This window comes from Odontesthes bonariensis, chromosome 24, assembly GCF_027942865.1.
Source record: "Odontesthes bonariensis isolate fOdoBon6 chromosome 24, fOdoBon6.hap1, whole genome shotgun sequence".
Classification (NCBI taxonomy): Eukaryota; Metazoa; Chordata; class Actinopteri; order Atheriniformes; family Atherinopsidae; genus Odontesthes; species Odontesthes bonariensis.
The window spans coordinates 5640934-5665456 of NC_134529.1; the positions used below are offsets into that span (position 1 = coordinate 5640934).

General features: G+C 42.0%; 1 protein-coding gene across 3 annotated transcripts in view; it reads left to right on the forward strand.

The window, feature by feature from the left end:
• fam184ab (family with sequence similarity 184 member Ab) overlaps positions 1–24523 on the forward strand; it is a 158405-nt gene that overhangs the window by 51858 nt on the left and 82024 nt on the right. For all 3 annotated transcript variants that reach the window (XM_075459367.1, XM_075459369.1, XM_075459368.1), the window contains exons 2-7: positions 7961–8080; positions 10061–10219; positions 12382–12621; positions 12864–12947; positions 13483–13734; positions 22433–22568. In XM_075459367.1, the coding sequence (XP_075315482.1) occupies positions 7961–8080; positions 10061–10219; positions 12382–12621; positions 12864–12947; positions 13483–13734; positions 22433–22568 (991 nt within the window). The remainder of the gene's footprint in view (positions 1–7960; positions 8081–10060; positions 10220–12381; positions 12622–12863; positions 12948–13482; positions 13735–22432; positions 22569–24523) is intronic.

A 24523-nucleotide genomic window follows, 5' to 3' on the forward strand; every position in this document is an offset into this window, starting at 1 on the left:
GAATTACACTGATGAGTTTGGGCCCGGATTCACTGGCCCTGAAGGATCTCCACTGTCTGAGTTTATTGTGTGTTTATGCTCCAACACGTTTGTGTGTGTGTGTGTGTGTGTGTGTGTGTGTGTGTGTGCATTTCATGTGCAGAAGTGTGCTGATGGCTGCTGGGATGTGATGGAGATTTTGGCTCCTCTAAGTGTCTGCTTCCTAAGCTGATGACGGGCCGAGCTGGGTGAATAATTTAGTTTCCTTTCGGAGCAAACCAAATTTTTTTGGCTATATTCGGCCCTTTGCAGTTTGCTTCTGATCTTGGGCATTTCATTCCTCATTTATGAACACAAAGCAGTGGGAGATACTTAACATGAAAGCCCCAAAGATAAGCAGGGAGGGTAAAGCTTTTCTGGGATGAAGCTGTGATTTCAGACGTTATATATATCCGTTACTCGGCCTTTCAGCCGCTTCTATCTTTATTGGTTTGTGCATTTTTAGCCCTACTGGCAGCAGTGTGCCTGGGATCTGTTAGTCTGTCACCCTGTCACTTTGGTTTAAAGTAAATATTTATGTTAGTCTTCTTTTCAAAAGTTAACAGCAGCATGCTGACGTTGAACTTTAGCTCAAAGCGCTGTCCAGAGAGCTGTTATTGCAGGTTGAATGAATGGACCATAAGGAATTGGAATTGGCAACAGTCTTTTTATTTAGCTAATTTAAGGGATATTTTGGCTATTTTAAAGTAATACTCAGGAATCTAACACCAAACCTCCGTCTGAGCCCTGCACATGCACAGCTGTACATGAGGCTGCTGACTGACATTTTTAAAGCATTTGAATGTGTTTGCTGGCAAACCGGATCGTTGGAGAAGCTGCAAACCTCCCGGATTTGTAAAACCGAGCACTGATTTTTCCATGAGAAGAATTTATTTCCATGAAACAATAAAGTTATAATAAGTTTCATCTGTGATGAATAACAGGGACAAAACGCTGCTGCGGCTTCAGTCTCCTTATCACGATCATATTCTTTTGAAGATTATAATCCCACACCTCGACACCTGGAACCAAACAAAACAAACAGGACACAACACAGAAGAAAACAGTTATTAATTACCAACAACATCAACAACTCTTTTTATTCCTGTTTCTTTCCCTGAACTGTCTCCAGCAGTAAAAACCAGTCCGATTTTTATTTTGCTTTCTTTTTTCCTTCCTCATTGTCTTGGATCTCTTCACCGCACTCATCATGGAGTTTTTTCCACCCCCAACTTTATTTGTTTGATCCAAAATTTGGTCTTAAATGTTATTTACTAAGGTGAAACAGTCAGTGGGTCTACATGATGAGAGTAATTCGATTATAGCTATAGTTGGGTGATGCTCCTTATTTGAGGGTAATTCTCCTTGGATATATGGCGGTGAATGAATGGGATCAGAGGCACAAAGCGTGTCATACCCCGGTATGATAGGTGGCGCTGTACCCATTCCAACTGTTGCTAATAGAGCCACTTCCTGTTGACCTCTTCACCACCAACAACAACAACAAACTCAGGCATTGGAGAAAGATGGAAAACGCAGAGCCAGATGAAGCTACGTCCCTCTACATTTGGTCTGTGATGTGCTGCTTGTTGCACAAACTCGATGCCCAACGGAGCATTCTCCATCGCGTTGTTTCTTTCTTTCTGACAGCGACAACAACAGGAATATCGTCTCCTTTGACTTCCGGGTCACGACCCCGGGAAAACATCTGGAGTATCTTCACGTGCTTCAGCGTCTACAAGCAGGTTTAATTTGACTTTCAACCCAGTTATCTCGGGGTCTTAATCCGATCCGATCCAATTCTTAGTCAGATTAAGGTGTCTACATGAATTTAACAACTCAGTCTTATTGTAAATTAGCCAATAATCCGATCCTTTCAGTGCCATGCTGGGCTACAAACCACAGCTGTAAACTGAGGTGCCCCCCCCCCCCCCCCCCCCCCCAGGCACTTCGGGGCAGTTTCAAGCCTGGAAATGTGGATAATAAATGCACTAAAAGGTGTCAGAGCCCCATAGTTTTAAGGTTTACACCTTATTAGAGTTGCTTTCATGTTAGATAATTGATCTCTGCAGTACAATTCAAAGTGTGTGTGTTAACAGAAAGATAATAACGGGGGGGGGGACTATCTTCAGAAGCTTTGCCACCAGAAAACTCCTTATTTATGTGACACTCACTCCTGTGGGTGGCGAGGGGAGAGTCGGCACTCAGTGATGCCCAGCCCTGAAACATCTCTTTTCCCGATGAAGACCTCTGCCCCACCTTCGTCTCCTGCTTCTACATCCGAGCGCCATGCCTCTGAGGAGGCCGCCGTCTCCCGGGTGTGTAAAACAATGGATGAAGAATTGTATGAAGGGAAGAAATGTCCCATTTTTAGAAAAACAATAGCAGGACAGATGAGGCCTGGCCAGGCATGGCTAAGTGAGTCCTACCAGCAGTGCACACCAGTCTGAAGATGCAGTTTGTAGCTCTTCACAATGAAGTCGACCGTTTAAAACGACTCATAGCAGTTTGAGTGACAGCTTTTCAAAGAGTTTCTCCACCCCTGCATTTCTGCATCAGTTTGCCAGTTTATCAGCCGCAGAACATAACAGGCCGGGTTGTAAAACCACGGCTCATCTAAGGCCGTGTCGTGCAGGCTGTGTAACTGTGTGATGCAACAATGCTGCAAAAACCCACATAGTAACATTCGCTCCAACCGTGATGAAACCTTTGAGGTTCGCTTTGTTTTGTGTCGCTTCTAGCTTTGTCTCTTCTGTCCAGAAACCACCAGGAAATGATATAATTCTATAAATTCATCCCATTCAAACTGTTAGTGTTAATTACAGAATCTTCAGGTTGTTTCTGAGCGTCGCTGCCAACGTTTTCTGGAAGAGATTTCCCTCGTTTGTTTCTAACGTGCCATTTCACAGCAACTACGACAAGTTTTTGAATTAAAAATTAATGAGGCCCACTGACTGTTGTCATGCTACGGCGGCATGTTTCCTCTTTGTGTGTGTTATCTAACTCGCTGTGGCACTAAAGCGCTGTTTTATTTACAGTTTAAGGTGGTGGTAACGAGGAGTGGCCCCGCTTCAAAGGCCCCAACAGCGGCTGAGTTTCCATCGAAGATCTGAATTAAAATGATGGGACTCTCCAGCTGTTACGGGTCTCATTTAGCAAACAATAAGATGATACAGATATATAATAATTAGGGCTGGGCAACGATTAACATTTTTAATCTAATTAATCACATGATTTCCCTGATTAATCATGATTAATCGCATTTGTACGCAGAATCCAAAAATGAATCCAAAAGTAGTGTATAGCTTTTAGCATTTAGCTTTATTTTAAATGTGCTGCCATATGAATGAAAGTGCCATAACATTTGTTGTGCAAACACACTTTTAACATCAGCATCTTTCTGTAGTTTTTATGTAGAAGCCTCGCTCCACTGTCTGTTTCCTTGAATGACTTGCTGCTATCAGTTGTGTGTTTTGCCTTTAAGTGATATTTTAGACTGGAACTACTACGCTGAGAAGACAATTCAACTTGGCAGAGTTTACAGATGACTTTGGTTCTGTCGACTCCGCCGTCTGGAAGAACTTTAAAATGAAAATGGCCGAGTAAAAGTTCCGTACCCTTCTCCATGTTTGGTGGATCCGCCGATTACTTTCTTTTCCTGACAGACAGCAACAGACTTCTACAAAATAAAAGCCTGTGAGCAACATACTTTTACAAAATAAAAGCCTGTGAGCAACAGAGTTTTCGAATCCCGCATTGGACGGCCCTGTGCTGCGTGTCGTTCCCCCTCTCTCTGCCCCCTGCTTCCTGTCTCTCTGAACTTTCCTATCCATTAAAGACACAAAAGCCCCCCAAAAATAATTAAAAAAAACTTAGTTAATGCGCGATAAAATATTTATCGGCGTTAAATAATTAGCGAGCTAACGCGATAATAACGAGTTAACTCGCCCAGCCCTAATTTTGATGGTACACCCCATTCTTGCATCATTTTAGCACATCAGCAAAACAAAGGCCAAGTTAACAGTCTCATATGTCCTTAATAAAATCCCAGATATCTCTGGAGATAAAACGCTGGTGAATGTCCACAGCTGTTGGTTTCCTCCTCCAGGTTTGTTTCCTGTTGGGACAACTTCCTCTACTGAAATACACCCGCAAGCACCGTAGAATATACCGCCACCCTGTGGCGACACCCCCCAGCCTGTTTTAATCACCTCAAACAGTCAATGGAAACACGACTGCTTCACATTAATCTCCTTTAGGCTGATCATTGCTTTACTTGTGGATAGAAACCAGTCTACGGTGTAATTATTTGCCAAATGAAAGGTGGAAAACACAAAAACACGTCATTACAGCTCACAATCATATTCATAATGGGATATAATATATATATATCATATTCACAATGGGATATAATATATACAGTATATATAAAGTGTTGTTTGTACACGGTCATAGCTTCTCTCATTGATTAAAGCTCTGCAGCTGTCAGCAGAACAGAGTGAGCCTGCAGGGAGTAAACAAATACTTTTTAATGAACTCCACCACCTCTCAAACTGGATGCTTTTTTCCTCCTCGTAAGTCGAGTCATTGCAGTGCGTCAGAGGGGGATTTTTCAAAGGAAGCTCTTGCCCTCCTTTTCTCTCTTCAGCCCCCTTTTCCTCATTCTGTTGATTGACTTTAGTCCAAAGGCAAACAAAGGCGCTCCGGCACCTCTGTCCATTCCAGTGTGCTGAAATATTGACTCGGTTTTTCAGAGAGAGAAGCCGGCGAATGGTGTCTCATGATTTTTCATGTGGAAATGTGAAACCCATTTCTGTCCCTGCTCTCCTCGCCTGCGAGCTGGGGATCACTGTGCTGTCAGATTATGGCTCTCTGGATGACTGCATGTATTTTTGGGATGGATTTAAAGGTCAATCTCATGCACAACAGTTTGCTTGTGTTATTTCTATTCCCAGCAATGCACAGCATCGACTCATTTCTAATTTATGACTGTGGGGCAACGCTGAGCTCATACCGGAGGCATGGAGGCGTGGACTGGGAGGTTTCCTGCACCATTTACCGTGCACAGCTGAATACCAGCTGGAGAGGAGAACCGTAGCTCATTTACATGGCGTCTCATTTGCAGTGCAGCAGCATTTTAAGCCTCATGCTAAAGCAGGCGTAATCCCTGTAGCTGCATTTGATCTCAGCTGATTTCAAGAAGTATTCGTATAAACTGGTTCCAGTTTTTTTTTTACTCACTGGAATTAATGCTTTCATACAAAGACTAGTTTGACTTTTTGAAAATACATGTGCTTTATTTAGCATATTTACTAGAATTTTTCTCCCTTCAGACATCCAGAAGAGCCGTTTCTGCTCTTTATTCTAAACTATCGGCTGCAGCTTCTAATGTTAATGGACCGTTTGAGGAGGGAAAATCACTTTCTTATCTGCAGTGCTTCGTTAAAGTTTTAAGCGACCCTCATTTATTTAGATATCGCCAGGAAAAATATAAATAAATGTAAAAAAAAACGGTATTTTAGTTTGTACTTTTCAATCCCAGCCTGAACCCTCTCAGACAGCTTTCTGTCCTTTCTTTAAGGAGTCTTCAGGAATAGTTCTCCAGGCTTCTTGAAGGACATCCCAAAGCTCTTCTTTGGATGTGGGCTGCCTTTTGTTGCGTTCTCTGCCAACATGATCCCACACTGCTTCAGTAATGTTGAGCTCCGGGCTCTGGGGAGGATTCATCCCTCCATCAGACCTGCTGCCACTGATTTTCAGCCCACTTCTTCAGAATCAGAATCAGAATCAGAATTCGTTTTTATTGCCATTGTTAGTGAACAGTGTTCACTAACTAGGAATTTGCTGCGGCGTAAGGTGCAAACAGGTAACAGGGATATAATGATAAAAAATAAAGAATAAAAATATATGAATACAAAATGTACAAGGTGTGTACAACAATACACAGTAACCAATATACAGAGCAACAACAGTGCAGTTTCGTTAGTGCAATTTTAATGATGGTAAAGTGAAGTAAAGTGTCTGTGGCAGGTTATGAGGTGATTATGAAGTGTTTATAAGTCTGACTGCAAGGGGGAAAAAACTGTTTTTGTGACGGGAGGTCCTAGTCCGAATGGACCGAAGCCTCCTGCCTGAGGGGAGTGGTTCAAATAGTCCATGTGCAGGGTGAGAAGGGTCAGCTGTGATCCGACCTGCTCGCCCCATAGTCCTGGAGACGTGCAGGTCATGGATCGATGGGAGGCTGCAGCCGATCACCTTCTCTGCGGAGCGCACAACTCGCTGCAGTCTGTGTCTGTCCCTGGCAGAGGCCCCGGGATACCACACCGTGATGGAGGAGCAGAGGATGGACTCGATGATGGCCGTGTAGAACTGCACCATCAGCTGGGCCGGCAGCTCGGCCTTCCTCAGCTGTCGCAGGAAGTACATCCTCTGCTGGGCCTTCCTGGTGAGGGAGCTGATGGTCGGCTCCCACTTGAGGTCCCGGGTGATGGTGGTGCCGAGGAACCGGTGACAATCCGCAGTGGTGATGGGGGTGTCAGTGAGGGCGAGGGGGGGCAGGGGGGCTGTGGATTTCCTGAAGTCAACGACCATCTCCACTGTCTTCTGGGCGTTGAGCTCCAGGTGGTTGCTGCTGCACCAGGTCACCAGCCGGTCCACCTCCCTCCTCTAGGCAGTCTCATCGCCGCCCGAGATGAGTCCGATGAGGGTGGTGTCGTCCGCAAACTTAATAAGTTTAACAGAGTCATGGCTGGAGGTGCAACAGTTAGTGTACAACTGTTGTTCTTGTGTCCTTTGGCACAGCTCAGCCTTTTCTCCCTGTTTCCCTTCCTTAAGAACGGCTTCTTGACAGCCACACTTCCATGGAGCCCATTTCTGATGAGGCTTGGGCCAACAGCAGATGGATCAGCTGAAGGTCCAGATGCATCTCTCAGCTCCTGTGTCAGGTCTTTGCTGGATGTTTTCCTCTTTCTTAAGGACATCACTTTCAGATCCTGTTCATCTGCTGTAGATAGTTCTTTAGGCCTGACACTTCTTCTTCTGTCCTCCACTTGTCCAGTTTCCTCAAATGTTTTAAGGACACACTGCACACCATGCTGAGATATGCCAAGTTTTCAGCTAACAGCTCTTTGGGAATCACCTTGTTGCTGCAGAAATCCTGTTTCCTGTCTGTCAGACTGTGTTATCTTTGCTGTTTTTCACACATGCAGCTAAAGAAATGGGAACAAATGATGTGTCCCTGTGACAGGCTGCTGGAAACAAAGTGCCTAAAGATCCAATTTCCAACTGTTTAAGTTGTCTGTTGTGTGTAGACACAACACTGGTTCAACCCTTGTGTTTGGCTCCTTTTATGCTTGAATAATTTATAGGTCAGAGTTAAGCAGCCTAACAAACAAACAAACAAAGAAACACATTCCACTGAAAATAAGTGACTTTAAAAGAAAGTCTCTCTGGCTGCTTGGATGGGAAAACTAAAGAGGCCTGGCTCAAGATTTCAACAGAAGGTGGAAGGAATCCGCAGTTTAAAAAGCCGAATTATTTCTTTAAATTGATCAAATACTCTTAGATATTATTTAGCACATTTCAAATACTTTTATACCGTATCAACTGTTCCTCACGATTCATTCAAAACTTCTATAAATTGTACTGTAAACTTAAAAGATACTCAGCTTTTTGAAGATGTTCTCACCACGGCGAGCCTTTCATCTTGCAGATTTGTTATTCTACCCTGACATTTCCTGACTTTATCTTCATGCGGTGCTGTTCTGCTACTCTGCCCTCGTTAATTATTCAGCAGCGTGGATCCGACGCAGCAGTTCACGAGCGCAGAACCCTGCCTGTGAGCGGTATATTCAATCCCCCCCAGCTGTATTTATCCTGCATCATGTCCAGAATGTGATCACATATAATGGCTAATGGGTTTTCTTTTTTTTGGATCTTACAGGTTATCTATGCACTGAACACAAAAAATGACGAGCACGAGGCCGCCATCGCCACCCTGAAGGAGGCGCACGAAGAGGAGGTGCAGCAGATCCTTTCTGAGACCAGAGAGAAGATCTTACAGGTCTGTGCTGCTGTCAGCGGGGATGTTATTAGAAGTTAAATCAGATTTTTACACACTCACACAGAGCTGCATATTATATATTGTGATATCATCAGTGTTTTGTTCTTTTACATTTAAAATCGACGGCTGGAGGTGCTTTGAGGAAGGGGAGGAAATAGCTTTGAGATGGAATTCAATAAGTATGCACCGCTTCCCGGGAAAAAATGACTAAATTAAATTTGCTGACAACTCGAGAGCAGATTAAAAACAGAAAGATGATGCTTTTCAAGTCATTTTAAACCAATATGTTTAACTGAAGTTATTATAAGAAAATCAGATGCTGAAAAGGAGGATTTCTGGGTTTTTTCTTGTAGGAATGTTTTGTTTCCAGATGCGCCAGATGTTTTCAGTGGGTGGCCTGCAGGCGTGTCAGAGCCCCTTGCAAACAGAATCATGATCTTTTAATTTGACAGTGTGATGCTGACATCAGCAAGATCAGCCTCAATGTGCCCTCGCAGAAGGGAGGTTATCATCTGCACGAATGCTCCCAAAACACCTGGATGTGGCTTTTGAACTGTTCACTGACAACAAGCCGGATGAACATCGCAGCTTCCTGCTTCAGCTCCATCTTAAATGAGCACGGCTTGAGAAAAGCTGAGAGCAGTTGGGGTCATTAGACATGTCTTTTTTAGTTTTCATGTAGTTTAAACTCGAGCTGTGTTCACTCACAGTGGTTTTCAGAGGATTTCTTCCCCTGAATTCTTTCTTAATGCATTGGAAACCACTTGTCTGCCACAGCAGAGACGTTCGGAAATGTCTGATAATACTGTGTACTGCATGATCTAATTTTACACTGAGAAATATTCTTAAATTAATCATTTATTTGCCAGCATGATGAACCCCCTCCTCAACTTTACATGTGAAACACTCACCCTGTCAGGGACCTTATCAAAATCAAATAAAAAATCAAATCAAATTTATTTGTATAGCACATTTCATGTACAAACAGTTCAAAGTGCTTCACATAAAATAAAAGCATTGCAGCAGGGAGTGGAAGAAGCACTAAAATACATAAAAGAATATAAAGAGAAACAAATAAAATCATTTAAATTAATTTAAAAACAAGCAACAGTCCAGATAAATTAAAAGATACCGTGCATATTTCATGCATAGACACATGAGAACAGAAATGTTTTTAACCTGGATTTAAAAATGCATCGGTTATTAAATGTTCCACCAACTGTTTGCTAAGCTTTCTGTCCCCACTTCATGAAGCTTCACAAAGTTTCTTCCAGCAATAAAATCCGATGCATGCTTTAAATGGTTTGCACCAACCTGGATTCTGTGTTTATATTGCAGTGCCCAAACCTTCTCAGAAACAGGGTTGGAGATGAGTTATTTGAGGGAAACCCTGTAATCCTTCACAATGAGTTTGCCTTCGTTGAAGTCAACCAGAGCTACATTTGGAGCCGTGTGCTTGTGACACGGACGTAGATCCGTCGGAGGGTTCAGATCACACTCAATATGACCTCTTCAATATTTGATCCCCTGAATATTCATTATTTAAGTCGACGCATCCTCAACTTTAATGAGAAAAGCTGTGATGAACCTTTAGGAGTCTAACTGATGTGCGCAGACGTTTCCATGTGCAAAGCACCTGGAGGCGGAGTTTGGATGCAGTAGGATTCATTTTACTCATTCCAATGGACTTATTTAATCTTTTAATTTTCTGTTACATTTTATTTTCATAATGAGGAAAATCAAGGCCGAATAAAGTCTGAGCACATCCGCTAATCCCTGAGAAAAATCCTTTTCACCCTTAGCGAGGAGACTGCCGTGTGGGAGCGTATTCTGCTGGTATGTCTGTGAGGTTAAAGCCTGATGAGGTGTTCCTGCTTCAGTGTGGCTCGGGTCGCACACGCACATTAAACGTTTCCACTCTTGAACTGATTTTTCGGGCTGCGGTTCATCTAACTGAACCTTTTTGTTTCTTTGTCCCAGTACAAGGGCAAAATCAGCGATGAGATGGACCTGAAGAGGCGGATCCAGTCCCTGGAGGAGTCCATGGAGCTGCACGAGAGGATGAAGATGCAGGCGCTGGCCGAGTTCGAGAACTACCGCCAGAGAGTGGAGGACATGCAGCTGTGCACCGAGGCTCAGGTAGAGGGAGGAACGATGTTAGGGGGGAAGAAGCTGCTGAGTCAGCACCTCTCTGACTTTGTTTGGGTGGCTGCAGTGATCAGGGTCCCTTTTTCTCTATTTTAAGTATAATAAGTTAAAAGTTAATAACTCGTTAATTATTTAACGCCAATAAATATTTTATCGTGCATTAACGCAGGTTTTATTTTAAAAAAAACTATTTTTTTTGTGGGACTTTTGTGCCTTTAATAGATAGGAAAGTTCAGAGAGACAGGAAGCAGAGAGAGGGGGAACGACACGCAGCACAGGGCAGTCTGATGCGGCACTCGAACCAGCTGCAGCGAGGACTATAGCCTCTGTACATGGGGCGCCTGCTCAACCCACTACGCCACAGACCACCCCTGTTTTATTATTTATTATTGTAAAAGTCTGTTGCTCACAGGCTTTTATTTTGTAAAAGTCTGTCGCTGTCTGCTGTGGAACAGGAAAAGAAAGTAATCGGCGGGTCCACCAAACATGGAGAAGGGTACGGAACTTTTACTCGGCCATTTTCATTTTAAAGTTCTTCCAGACGGCGGAGTCGACAGAACCAAAGTCATCTGTAAACACTGCCAAGTTGAATTGTCTTCTCAGCGTAGTAGTTCCAGTCTAAAATATCACTTAAAGGCAAAACACACAACTGATAGCAGCAAGTCATTCAAGGAAACAGACAGTGGAGCGAGGCTTCTACATAAAAACTACAGAAAGATGCTGATGTTAAAAGTGTGTTTGCACAACAAATGTTATGGCACTTTCATTCATATGGCAGCACATTTAAAATAAAGCTAAATGATAAAAGCTATACACTACTTTTGGATTCATTTTTGGATTTTGCGTACAAATGTGATTAATCGTGATTAATCAGGGAAATCATGTGATTAATTAGATTAAACATTTTAATCGTTGCCCAGCCCTAATTTTAAGATTTCTGTATTTAAAAACTAGAACTGGATGTCCATAACCTACTTTTGTTTACAAATTAAAAATAAAAATTGTGCAATTAGGATTTATTTCATGCTTTCTTCTTCAGCTAATCAACTTCATTTGATCAGGAGATTATTTTTTATTATGAATAAAAAGGTAAATACAACCCCAGTTAAACATTAACACACATTACGCTGCCTAGTTATTTATTCAACAAAAACTAAGACGAAAAATGCAGAAGCAATACGAGATACTGCTTCCTTTAATGGACTGAGATGCTGTGGTGGGACCTTCAGAGAGCTGTGCAGAAACCAGAGCTGCAAACCTCAATGAGCTGAAGCAGCGCTGGAGAGAAGAGTGGGCTGAGATCCCTCCAGAACCAGGAGAGAGACTGATAACGTCACACAGGGAACCATTACTTCACCTTCCTGCTGCTGAATCAGGGGGTTCACTTAGTTTACATCTTTGTAAATAGCTAAAGTAACAAGAAAATGTATGACTCTAAATATTTCCCACAATAACTCGATATTAAGGGGACTGTGGGGCACTGTACAGTGCGGAGGCCGTGGTTCTTTGGTGCGACTGGCCCAGGTTTGAGTCTGAATGTTCTGGTCTAATTCCCCTTCCTACTCAGAGTTATCAGGACGACTCGCTGCAGATTCAGCCGGTTTGGATGATGATCGGGTAGATGCTGCAACACAAAGGTTCTGGACATCTCTGACGTTCCTCAGAAAAAGGGAACAGATGCAGCTGCCAACTGCCTGATACAAACTACAAACTCTTTTATTTCTGCACTTCTCTGAAAGTGCAACTTCTGATAATTAGTGCAAATTGTGTCTCTTTATCTCCTGCATAATTAAGCAAAGTGCTCATTTCAGACTCTGCAGCTGAATTCAAGGAGAAGCTTGAAAGTGTAAATCTGATCTTGACAGATTTCTATGTGCCTCACTTACTTTATGATGGGATTTTTGCAGTTCATCATTAATATGAATGTATAACCTTTAGGGTGTTAAATGTTTAAACAGTCGATGTCTGTTCGGTGAGTCTAACCAGTTGTTTGTTGCTAATTTAGAGCAGAAAGAAGGTCACAATCCCACAAGCCAGCACTTCCCCACCTGGCTTGGACCTTTTATAGAGTCAGTAGCTGTGCAAGAAGCCTAAAAACCCATAAATCAATCCCCCTGTCAGCTCGGTCTTTCATTCCGGCCTTTTTCTGGCAGCACACACAACGCGTGGTGTCCATGTCGAGGGAGGTGGAGGAGATGCGGCGGTCCTTCGAGGAGAAGCTGCGCACGTTCAGCCAGGCCCAGACCCAGTTCGAGCAGGAGAAGAGAGCTGCTCTGGAGGAGCTGAAAGCTCAGCACAGGCAGGAGATCCAGGAGCTCCTCCGCAGCCAACAGAGCCAGAATGCAAACTACAGCAAAGACCAGGAGAAACTGGGACAGCTCCACAAAGCCGAGGTAACGCACCAACTTCTGCAAAAGTAGAGCAGCTTCCGAAAGCCCAGAGCAAAGAAAGTGGAACTGCAGTGATTACCTTTCAGGTGTTTGTGCACAAAGCTTCAGGTAACAGACCCCGATAACAGGGTGGACCTCTTCCAGTTCAGGTGGATGCATCTCACCGCAGGAAAGTCGTAGGAACACGTACCCCACTGCTTCTTAATTATGTCAGCTAGCTTCTTAAATCCAAGCTTTTGTTTCAGGTGGACTCTCTGACGGAGCGGGTGGAGGAGCTCAAACAGGACAAGAAGAGGCTGGTGGAGGAGTATGAAGCCAAACTCAGCAAGGTAGCGCTCCACAGACTCCTGAGGACATGATGATGTACGAGGTGTCCAAACAGCTAGATGCTATGGATGCATTCATCTAGTTCACACATGTATTAGTTTATAATTGCTATGGAGTCTCAAACCAGATGACAAGCTTCATTAAATGTGCACGTATTTATTCAAATGTGTTGTTGAAACGGAAGGATGAACCTGAAATCTCAATATACTGCAGCATCCTGCTTTCCATCCTCAAACCTTTAAAAGCAGAGCAGATTGAAGAGGCGTTTTAGTCAACTTTTGATGCATTAAAAACTGGCTTTAGCTGCTTTTTAAAGGTTTAAAAGGTCCACATACGATATGCCTTTAAACCATTGAGCAAGATAATGGTTAAAAAAGACAGATAATTCTAATATCAACAAGACTAAATGATGTCCATGTTGTGGTCGAGGCTAGTTTTAAATTTTAGACTTTTATTTATATTCATTGTGATAGTAAAACATTAGATTATGGTGAGAAGCTTAGTGTCGAGAGTTATTGAAGCCTGTTTGTTCCACAGGCTCAAGCCTTTTATGAACGCGAGCTGGAGGCCATGAAGAGGAACCAGCAGCTGACCGCCGACAACCTGCTGGCGTGGAAGCGCACCGAGGCCGAACTGCGGCGGGAGTTCCAGACTCAGGAGGCGGCTCTGCAGAAAACGCTCGGGAAGCTGAGGGCCGAGCTGGCCAGGGTGACGGACGAGGCTCGGGAAAACCGCGAGAAGTCCCACAAGCTGCAGGCGTCGCTCACCGCAGCAGAAAGCTCGGTCAAGGTCGGTGTGAACACCGCTCAGAAAAGACTCGTTTCACGTTTATTAAAGAGGAGACGGCACATAAGTGGTTACACATGCCACACACATTAAGCAGAGGTGGGTAGAGTAGCCAAAAATTGTACTCAAGTAAAAGTAAAAAGTAGTCATCCAAATAATTACTTGAGTAAGAGTTAAAAAAAGTTCTCGATGAAAAAACTACTCTAAGTACTGAGTAACTGTTGAGTAACGTCTGATTTATTTGTTAACACAAGCGTTCAATCAGACAGACAAACATACTAAATAATCATCTTTAGGCAAATTAGAGTTCATCCAATTGATAAAATAAATTAAAATGAATTAATTAATTACAAAATTAAATTCAAGTACTTCAATAAAAAATAAAAGAGACTTAGGAAATGTTTAAACATATGTAACCCATATGTAACCTAAAAAACAAACATTCATCTATCCATGGGGGAAATAAAAAGCTAATTTAGGAAACTTAGCGCTACATGTTTCCTCAAGTTAGATGTTGAGTTTCTGCTGAAATGTGCGTTTGTTTTGGTTGCCACAGAAGACACATAATGTAGCTGCTGTTTCTCACTCTTTGTAAGGTAAACATGCTTTCAGTATGAGGCCTCGTCTGCGTCTTCATTTCCCACCGTTGATTCTGACATTTTTCATCTGTTTCTTTGTTTGTTTGCTACGACTGCTAATGCTAAAGCTAACCCGTCCCGCCGCTGAGATTGAGTATGGTCACGTGACCAGACTGCACGGCTGCGTCTGATTGGTGGAACACAGTCAGGTGGTAGAGCCTTTGGCGGAAGTCTCTCTCTCTGTCAGAATAAAACATTAAAATGATAAAAATAATGAGGCGTAGAATACCAAAGAGGTAAGAAGAAAAGTAACCAGCTCATTGTAGCCTAATGTAGCGGAGTAAGAGGACAGCTTCTGCTGCACAAACCTACTCAAGGAAAAGGAAAAAGTATAGAGATTTAAAACTACTCCCAGAAGTATAATTTTTTCAAAAACTTACTCAAGTAAATGTAACTTGTTACTACCCACCTCTGACATTAAGGCCTTCAAACCCTGCTGGGAATCCCCCCAAAAAATTGTCTCTTCATTCTAAGTGAATTTTCTATCATAAGTCCAGTTTACATGTAACCATCCTCGATAGAATGACTTCAAAATGCAGCCGGCCTTCTTAGCTTTTGGTTGACATCTCAGCTGAGACCGCAGGAGCTTCCACGCTGCGTCTCCAGGCTGTTTTTGGAAAGCGAATGCCCCTCTTCTGCTGTGAAAAACAATCCTTATTTCTGTGTGCTGTTGTTTTCTAACTTGGACTCTGAGCCGTTAAAAGCTCACAGCTGCAGCCATCCAAAGGCATCTGCTTACAGAAATATAGATCTATCGACCCTCTCCAACCTCAGCCCGAGCGGCGCTCTTATCTAGCTCATTTCAGACGTTTAAGCTGCTATTGGCAGCATGTGTGTCATGATGTCGAGGTGCAATGCAAAGGCCGCTCGGGTCTCTCCAAACGTGGTAAAATTTCCCCCACGGGAGCATTTCAGCCGCTCTCTGTTTTGATTTCAGGGCCGTCAAATTTTACTGCCAATGCTCTCACAAGTGCTGTTTTAAGCTGCTTCTTATGAACCAACACGCCTCTCAAGGTGATACACGCAGCAAAGCATTTAGCAGGTGATGGCAAATATCACTCTCAGGAGCTGGGTCAACCTAAAGGAGACAGGAAGTGGATAGAAACACGCTCCAAATGAATGTTTCTGCAAGTTTAAACGCCCTCAAGAGTGCCCTTTCACTCTGTTAATGTATCCTAGAGATGGACCAGATCAAAGTTTGGCTGTTTTTGATGACTTTAAGTATGTTTTTGGACAAATTGAGCTGCCATCTACTGTACATTCATTGCACTGTGACATTCTCCAGCCTGGATAAACTATTTGTTACCCAGAAACAGGCACAGTTAACAAAAATAGCACGTCTGTGTTTATTTCTTTTCTTTTTCTTTCTCCAGTTGTACTTTTTGAGCACTCTAAGGTCTTTGGGGTAAATTCTCTTGATTGTCTTCACTGTTGGGAGAAATAAAGCTGACATTTGCTCCAGGGGAATCCGTTAAGTAGGTCTGTTTTGTTGTCGTGCCTCGCTCTGAAGTTTCTGTGAAATTATCTCTGATTGCACCGAAGGCAGGAGGGGTCTCCCCTTCTGAGTGTTACCGAGAACGAGATCAAGGTCAGCAGGAGCCGCGGTGTGCCCGGGGTTATTAGTTTCATCAGTTATCACTGCAATTATGTGTAACCCAGATAAAGAAGCCACAACAAAGCAGACGGCTTAAAACCAATTTCTCTTTCACGGCTTTTCTTAAATGAAACGTGAGGCATTAAAACACACATTACAGGATGGACTCCGTTTGATTCAGGGACTCCATGGCTGACATCTTGTCTGGTTGCCGGGTTACTATCGCAATAATCTCCTAATAACAGCTTCGGCCTTTGAACATATCTCTTAATCCTTCAACTCCTTCTGTGAGCTCTTTGTTGGAAGATAATAGATTTTAATTTAACCTTGACGAGCTCGCAGCAAAAGATTTAATATTTGGTTTGATTTGCATTTTGTTGCAGTAGACGTCGGGCTGCCCGGTGGTGTGGTGGTTAGCAGGTTCAATTCCCAGCTGGGGCCTTTCTGTGTGGAGTCCAGCTTCCTCCCACCGTCCAAAAGCATGCATGATAGGTTAATTGGTGTCTCTGAATTGTCCCAAGGAGTGAGTGTGAGTGATTCGCTGTGTTCGAAACCACATATTACATACTACATACTACATACTGCATACTCATCGATCAGACAGTATGCAGAGCGTTTACCCACAATGCATTTCGCTCCTGCCCGAGCTGAAATCAGCCGGCCTGAAGCTGATTTCTCTTAAGCTCTAAACTCTGTAAACTTTAGCAACATTTGAAACATTTTCAGGTGAGAAAGTAGTCGTTTAGATCCCCAACGTGTTGAAAACCTGACAAAATACCGGCTATTTACAGTTTTGTTCCTACGAATTTGGCGCTACTAAAGCTCGCCGCAGTGAGCAACGCACTTCTGGTTATTTTCACAAAATAAAATACCCGTTGCCTTTTATCATAGGGAAAGCCATTAGGATACAATTGGTGCTTTTGTTTTGAAAACAGGAAGTGAACCTACCCTCGTTGTAGCTAGCTTGAAACTGCCGTTTTGACAGGAAATGACGATCGACGACGTCACGTTACGTTGCATCTTGGGTAGTTTGAGTATGATGGGTAACCTCATGATGCATACCCAACATTTCGGAGAATCTAGTATGTATCCGGGAACTTCTCGCATACTAACTCAAAAAGTTAGTAGGAGTAATAGGAGTAGTAGGAGAAGTATGCGGTTTCAAACACAGCCCTTGTCTCTGTGATGGACTGGCGATCCATCCAGAGTGTAACCCCGCCTCTCGCCCAATGACCGCTGGGATCGGCTCCAGCCCCCCCTGAGTTGGATTAAGCGAGTATAGAAGATGGATGGATGCAGTATACGTGTCACATCTTATTGGTCTTCCTGCCGATATAGAAGCTGTAAATAACTTCTAAAGAAGGAGCATTTTTAGACTCAATGAGTACAGTAGCATCAAACATCAACTGAACAACAAGGTTAGAGCAGTTGTGGTCGATGTCAGGAAGCTGCAGCTTCTTGCTTCAGCGTTCTCTGTCATCCTGCTTTAGCTTATAATTAAGTGGGCAAATCTCTGGAGAAATGCAAGAAAATTATCGTTTGGAGTTACAGAGATAGACGTAATTAATGGCTGACTGTTCACAAGCTTCAGCAGGAATATGCTGCCAAAGATGACAAATTATCCCCCGTGTGAAATACTCCACTGATGCTGTGCTAAATTGCTGCTGTCACTGTCTTTGGACTAAATATTTCACTTTCATGCAAAGTCTATCTGGATTGGAGAGCTGAAAGCAATTAATCATCCGAAGCACTTTGTTCAAAGTTTTCATATTTAAATGGAAATGCAGAATTCAGCCAGGTCCAACAGGGATTGTTGACAGAGGTGAGGCTGCGAAAAAGAGCATCTGTTGTGGTTTATATTTAATGAGAGGTGAATCGGAGGTAATGGCTATGTGTCGGTAACAATCAGATTCATCTTTTAGGCAAGACAAATCAACAGAGATGGAGTTTATAAAACCACTTTACTCACATACTGTAGGACCAGTTCATGGAGCTCCACTCGTTCTCATCCTGTAAATGTGCAGATTACGGCCCTTGAAAATGCTCTATTTCATTAAAAAAAAACAGTAGATTTAAATTCTAATGTGTTTTTTTACAGAGATGTGATGTGTTTTGTCTGAAAACTGAGCGAAACCTTTTTGCAGTTTGCTCATAAACAAGGAAGAAACACATAAGGACACTGAATTTATTGATTTTACTTCTGATTGATCCTCAGTAGTTCTTGCTGTTTGACAAAATGAAACTGTAATTTCCAAATGATGTGTGAGTTCCCCAATTCTCTTTTTCATAATGTTGATTGTTTGGTGCAGAGAGCACATCACAAGGATAAATGCCAGTTGAAAGAACTTGGTCATTTACAGGCAGAAAACAAGTTTGATTAATTAGCTGCAGACATCAGACATCAGGCTCCAGCTGAAAGAATAACAAAAGGAGAGGCCTTTTGAGAATATATATTTATAGTTCTAGTCGGTAATGACCAACCAGTTGCCAGAGGAAGCCTGTTCGAGGGCCTATTTCAGCACCATGGACAGCGGTGCTTATCCTTCAACCATCCTGGAGAGCTTTGAAAAAGTGAGGACTTTCCCAGCATGTCCCAATATTGACATGTTTCCAGGACATAAACAGAAATATTCCAGCTATTCACCTTCCAGTTATTGGGTTTACATGAGCTGCGTGTCCAATGTTCTGTTCATAGTCCCATTTGGACACATAACAGAGCACAGTTTGATGAATGAGTCACGTCAGCGTAACGTCCCCCTACACCACTGATATTTGTTCCCGTGGAAGCCTCAACATAACCGTAACTTTCCAAACACAAAGCACCATTACTCAATGTCAAAGTGTGACACCATTTGCCACCGAAGGCATTAAAGCTAATTCTGTCTTGATTTAAGTATTTTAGTGTTATTTTGGCAGCAGTCAGTGGACAATTACTATCCCGGGTTTGTTTGTGTTGTACTTCCTACTTTAAAAAAAATTGTTTTTATCGGGGAGAAACATAGAAAGTCACTTCAGCACTGTTACAGACATACAGATCTATACAAAAACATGTATTTAGATAACTGTGCTAACATAACCTCTAAGCTGTTACTCTCCCTTTCATTTTACAGTGTATAAAATAGTTACAATTTAACAAAGAGAGTCACATTCACTCATTTTTCCATCAAGATTGGTAAACTGGTACGTCAAGCCATGTAATAGAGATACTTAAAGCAGTTCAGGTCTCCGTGATCTTATAAATCTGATCCATTTTAACCACCGACTCTTAAATTTCTCAGTCTCTCCATGATGTAGATTTCGTGACCAGTCCTTTCCCATCTGCATTTAATATGCAGGCTGTTCGAATTCGGGGAGTCTTGAAGACCTTTTGTGTAATCTAGATATTAATTTCTTTCCACTCCCAGATTTATAAATTGAAACAAAAATCTTCAGGATATCACTACTCTGGTCCTCTGTCAAAATTGTATTTAATCAATTCCTTACTTGGAGGCAAAAAAATCCTGCCTCTCTGAATCTCTTTTTGAGATTCAAAAACTTGTACTTCCTACTTTTGAGTTAAAATACACCAACATCTGTTCAATCAAGACTCACCATTGTTTAACATTTGTTTGGTCATTTGTGAAACTTACTTTGTGTTCCAGGGTCAAAAGGAAGAACAAAGAAATCACTTCCTGTTTTATAGCCTTTGGACTTAATGACATCATGGAAGAGACCAAGTGGGGGGGTATTTAAAGCTATGGTAGGTAATCCTAGAGAGCTAGCAAGAGAGCTAGCAAGATTCGAAAGTGTCCCCTCCTCTAAGCTCCACCCTCCCCTCCCCATTCCGTCAGTGCTTCATCCAAAGCCGGTAGAACCGCATGCGCACATGGAGCAGGGAGCCGGCAGAGGGGGGCGTAGGCAGAAAGCAGAGGCATCTGATTGGTTTTTTGGAGTCTAGTTATATTTAGTTGACCAAATTGAGCTTTCAGTTCAGATGTGTGTTTGTAAGTTTTTTTTGTGTGTTGCAACATGTATTTGAGAATAAACACCAACTATCTTACACTCAGGTTTGTCCCTCACCCCACAAAAAGTCTTCTTTTTTCATCCGGAGCCATTCTTTTCTGCAACAAGTTTGCCGTTGTTGCCGGATCTTATGGCAAAATACAAGAAACCCAGCCGATGGCAACGATTCCAAAACAAGAGACGGTTGCCTTAATAAAAGTGAACCTGGCAACCGTAGAGGCAAAGACATGTTACGATTTTAGGTGTATACTTGCCAACAAAATGGAAGTAAGACGGGCACAGTTTGATGATTTCTAACTGTGAATATGACCTCATTTTGGTTATGGTTGCTTTATTCAGACTAATCGAGTGAGCTAATGAATTAAAGCTCAAACTTAAGTTTAACTTTACTGAAGTCCCAAAAATGAGTAAAAAATTTGTGATCCCTGAAGTCCAAACCAAGAAGTGATCCTCACAAAGTTTCTGGAAGACGGAAAAAACCAAAGCGTTGCCCCGTATATATGAAAACATTCCTGGTTTTATTCCCTCTCCTTTAAACGCTGTGAACACACCCCAAATAAAATCAGAATAATAAGCAGTCAGAAAGTGCACCTACCTGCCGCTGAAAGCAGCGCGGCATCCACACACAGTCTAACACAGTCCAACACACACACTTCAAGTCCAAGTGATGCGACTGCTCAGTGATTATCATCACTCTGAGGTTTCATTGTCTTAGCCGTAGCAGCTGTAATTAGGTTTGGGGAAGGCTGTTAGGTGGGACTGAAAGATGTGAAATTGCCTTTCATGAGTTCTTACAGAGAGCTGAATCACATAACTACTGTGATTATGTGTGAGTGTGTGTGTGTGTGTGTGTGTTCACAGCAGATCATTCCCTGAAGTCTCGTCCATATTAACTGGGCAGCAGTCAGGATTTACATCCTTTATCCTCGGTATTAATAATGTGGTACCAATATGCTCGGAAATGTCTGGAAACGCACTCAATCTGTTTATAAAGTTACAACTTCTGTAGTTACAGTACGAATATACAAGGTTGGATTTTTTTCCCTCATCTAACAAACCTGATTGACATTAACGGATCTATACGAGCTTGATGAAGAGCTGCTGAGCGGCAACATTCATCTGAATCAGGTGTGTTGAGCAGAGAAACAAAGGCTGCGCTTACGCAGCATTTGGTAACTTCCTCTGCCTCCTCTTACGACTTATAATGTTGTTTAGTATCCACCGTGCCTGAGACAAAGCCGGAGCCAGGAGGAGTCTCTAATCTAATCACTCACACCTCCACAGTGGATTTTCTGCTAAACTTACCCATTAGCTTTACTCGTCCCACTACGACTGAGTTGTATGGTCATTTAAAAGCAGCTGAAATCAACTCTGTTGTATTATTTACGCATCCAAGAGTGACAGAGGAGCATTATCATCATTTAGAGCCGTTTCTTTGGCATGCTGAGGAATATAATGTTCACTTTCCTTAAGTTTAAGCTGGTTTACATGTGTGTAAAGACAGCTGCCTGCTTTACCTGGAACTGACACTAAGGGAGAGGGGGAATGAACAGAAACAGGAAAGTAAAAGATGTCACCAGCTTACGTAGAAGGAACAAGCTTTTCTTTTCTTTTTTTAAACATATATTTATTGGGTTTTCATGTTAATATTATAGTATATAATAATATAATATAATAATAATATATAGTATGGTGACACTTTTATCTTATTTTATTTGATCTTATTTGATTTTGTTGTATTTTATTGCGTTCATTGTTCTTTTATTGTTTTTATTTGTTTTTACTTATTTTTCTCTTTATTTATCACCTGCTGTAAAGCACTTTGGTACACCGTAAGATTGTCTGTAAAGGGCTGTATAAATAAAATACATTTACATTTAATATAACAACATCCAACAATTTAAACATCCAAAACATATGGCAGTAAAGAAAATAATAATTAAATGATTAAAAAAAGATACATTAAAACTGCAGTAATTAGTAAACAAATTACTGTGCAATAAATAATAAAAGATAAATAAGTAATTAAACACACACATAAATAAAAATAATATTAATAATAATAATAATAAATAATAAATAATAAAAAAAGTATTCAAAATGTAGGTTACAGCTTGCACTCCCAACAACAAATTAAATCATTTTCATTATCTCATTCTCCCTCCCTCAACAGTTCCAGAAATATCCTCCAAATATCATACAATTCAGAAGCCCTCTTTCTAACAATATAGGTCAGTTTCTCAAGAGCCAAACTTGATGTTAAGTTATTTAACCAGTGGGGTAAAAGAGGGGCAACCAACATTCTTCCAGCATAATGCAATGCAGCGTTTAGCCTGCTATAAACAAAGGTCGACCATTTTTCTTTCCTTACAAGATAAAGAAACAGTCAAAGCTTTTCTTGTAAATTGACGCCCACGGCTGCTGTTTCTTAACGGAGTTTTCTTGTCTCGGTTTGAATCGTCTGCAGGACTTAACCAAGCAGCTGGACGAGGTGACCCAGAACTCGGAGATCGTAGAAATCCGTCAGAAGGAGGCCGAGTGTGAGCTCGAGGCGGCCAGAGACCGAGTTCAGCAGCAAGCAACTGAAATCCTCCTCAAAGCCAGTAAGAGCCTCTCCTCACCTCCTCTCTGCCAGCCTCAAGGTCCGAGCTGTCAGGGAAACACATCCAACACTAACAGCTTCTCCTGCGCTGTCTTCTGGCCTGTAACATTTTAATGGTATTGCTGTATATCCGAACTAATGCACTCCCTTTCCCTGAAAAGCTGAGGACGGCCGTCTCATTTATATCTAGTATGAGGTCTGTGTTCGTCTGATTTAATGCCTCTCTGTCAGCACCAAACAACTAAACATAAGTGTTCCTGGAACATGTGAGCAGTCTGAGCTACTTATTGCAGAATCACACGCTGACAAATACCACTTTACAGCTCATGAAGCCTTCTGGGCTCATTCTGGGAAGAAAGACAATTGGTGTTCTGCCATTTTCAGTTTGTTAGGCTACTTAACACTGACCTGTGAATCGAGCATAAAAAGCAGACTGAACCAGCGTTGTGTCGACACATAACAGACAACTTAGCAAAGAAGCAGTTTTCAATTGGATCTTTGTTTCCAGCAGCCTGTCACAGAGACACATCATTTGTTCCCATTTCTTTAGCTGCATCTATGAAAAACAGCAAAGATAACACAGTCTGACAGACAGAAAGCAGGATTTATGCAGCAACAAGGTGATTCCCAAAGAGCTGTTAGCTGAAAACTTGGCATATCTCAGCATGGTGTGCAGTGTGTCCTTCAAACATTTGAGGAAACTGGACAAGTGGAGGACAGAAGAAGAAGTGTCAGGCCTAAAGAACTATCTACAGCAGATGAACAGGATCTAAAAGTGACGTCCTTAAGAAAGAGGAAAACATCCAGCAAAGACCTGACACAGGAGCTGAGAGATGCATCTGGACCTTCAGCTGATCCATCTGCTGTTGGCCCAAGCCTCATCAGAAATGGGCTCCATGGAAGGGTGGCTGTCAAGAAGCCGTTCTTAAGGAAGGGAAACAGGGAGAAAAGGCTGAGCTGTGCCAAAGGACACAAGAAGTGGGCTGAAAATCAGTGGCAGCAGGTCTGATGGAGGGATGAATCCTCCCCAGAGCCCGGAGCTCAACATTACTGAAGCAGTGTGGGATCATGTTGGCAGAGAACGCAACAAAAGGCAGCCCACATCCAAAGAAGAGCTTTGGGATGTCCTTCAAGAAGCCTGGAGAACTATTCCTGAAGACTCCTTAAAGAAAGGACAGAAAGCTGTCTGAGAGGGTTCAGGCTGTGCTGGAGGAGAAAGGAGCTCAGAGCAGAGATTCACTTTAGAGCTGCTCAGAACTGAACAAACTCATATTCTATTATATACTGTAGTTTCTAAATTTCCTTTTTTTCTTGGCAATATATCTTAAAATAAAGAGTGGCTGAAGACTTTATGTCAGTACTTTAGCTGAAGACACACTGGAAAAAATGCCCCTCCAAAAATAAGTAAAAAAAACAACAAATACAAGTCGTTTTTGCTTGAAATAAGCAAAAAAAAAATGCCAATGGAACTAGTGAAAATCGGCTTGTCAAGATTTCTTGAAATAAAATTTGATATTTGGGACTTTTGAGTTAAAAGTGATCTTGAAATTAGCTTAAAAACCTCTTCAAATGTCAAAAAAAAGCTTGTTTCATGTGAAATGTGACTCAAAACAATTTGTTTTGAAGACTTTTTCATTTAACAAGATATTCCAGATGTATTGTCTTCAAACAAGTCCCTATATCTGGCTGAAATGGTGCTTGTTAGGCAGTTGTCTGTAAATATTAAGTGTAATGAGATATTTTGACTAGAAATTAGACAAATATACTTGGTAAGACTTTGATTTTTTTCCAGTGCATCAGTTAAATTACAGAAATAATAACTCATGTCACATTTACTTTTGTTATTACCCTCGACTACGGCGGCCATGTTGGTTTGGTTTATTGTTTGCAGGATTCAAAGATCAACGAAGTCTTGGCCAAGTTTCAGATTAGATTTTACTGACAGTAGCTCAGAGT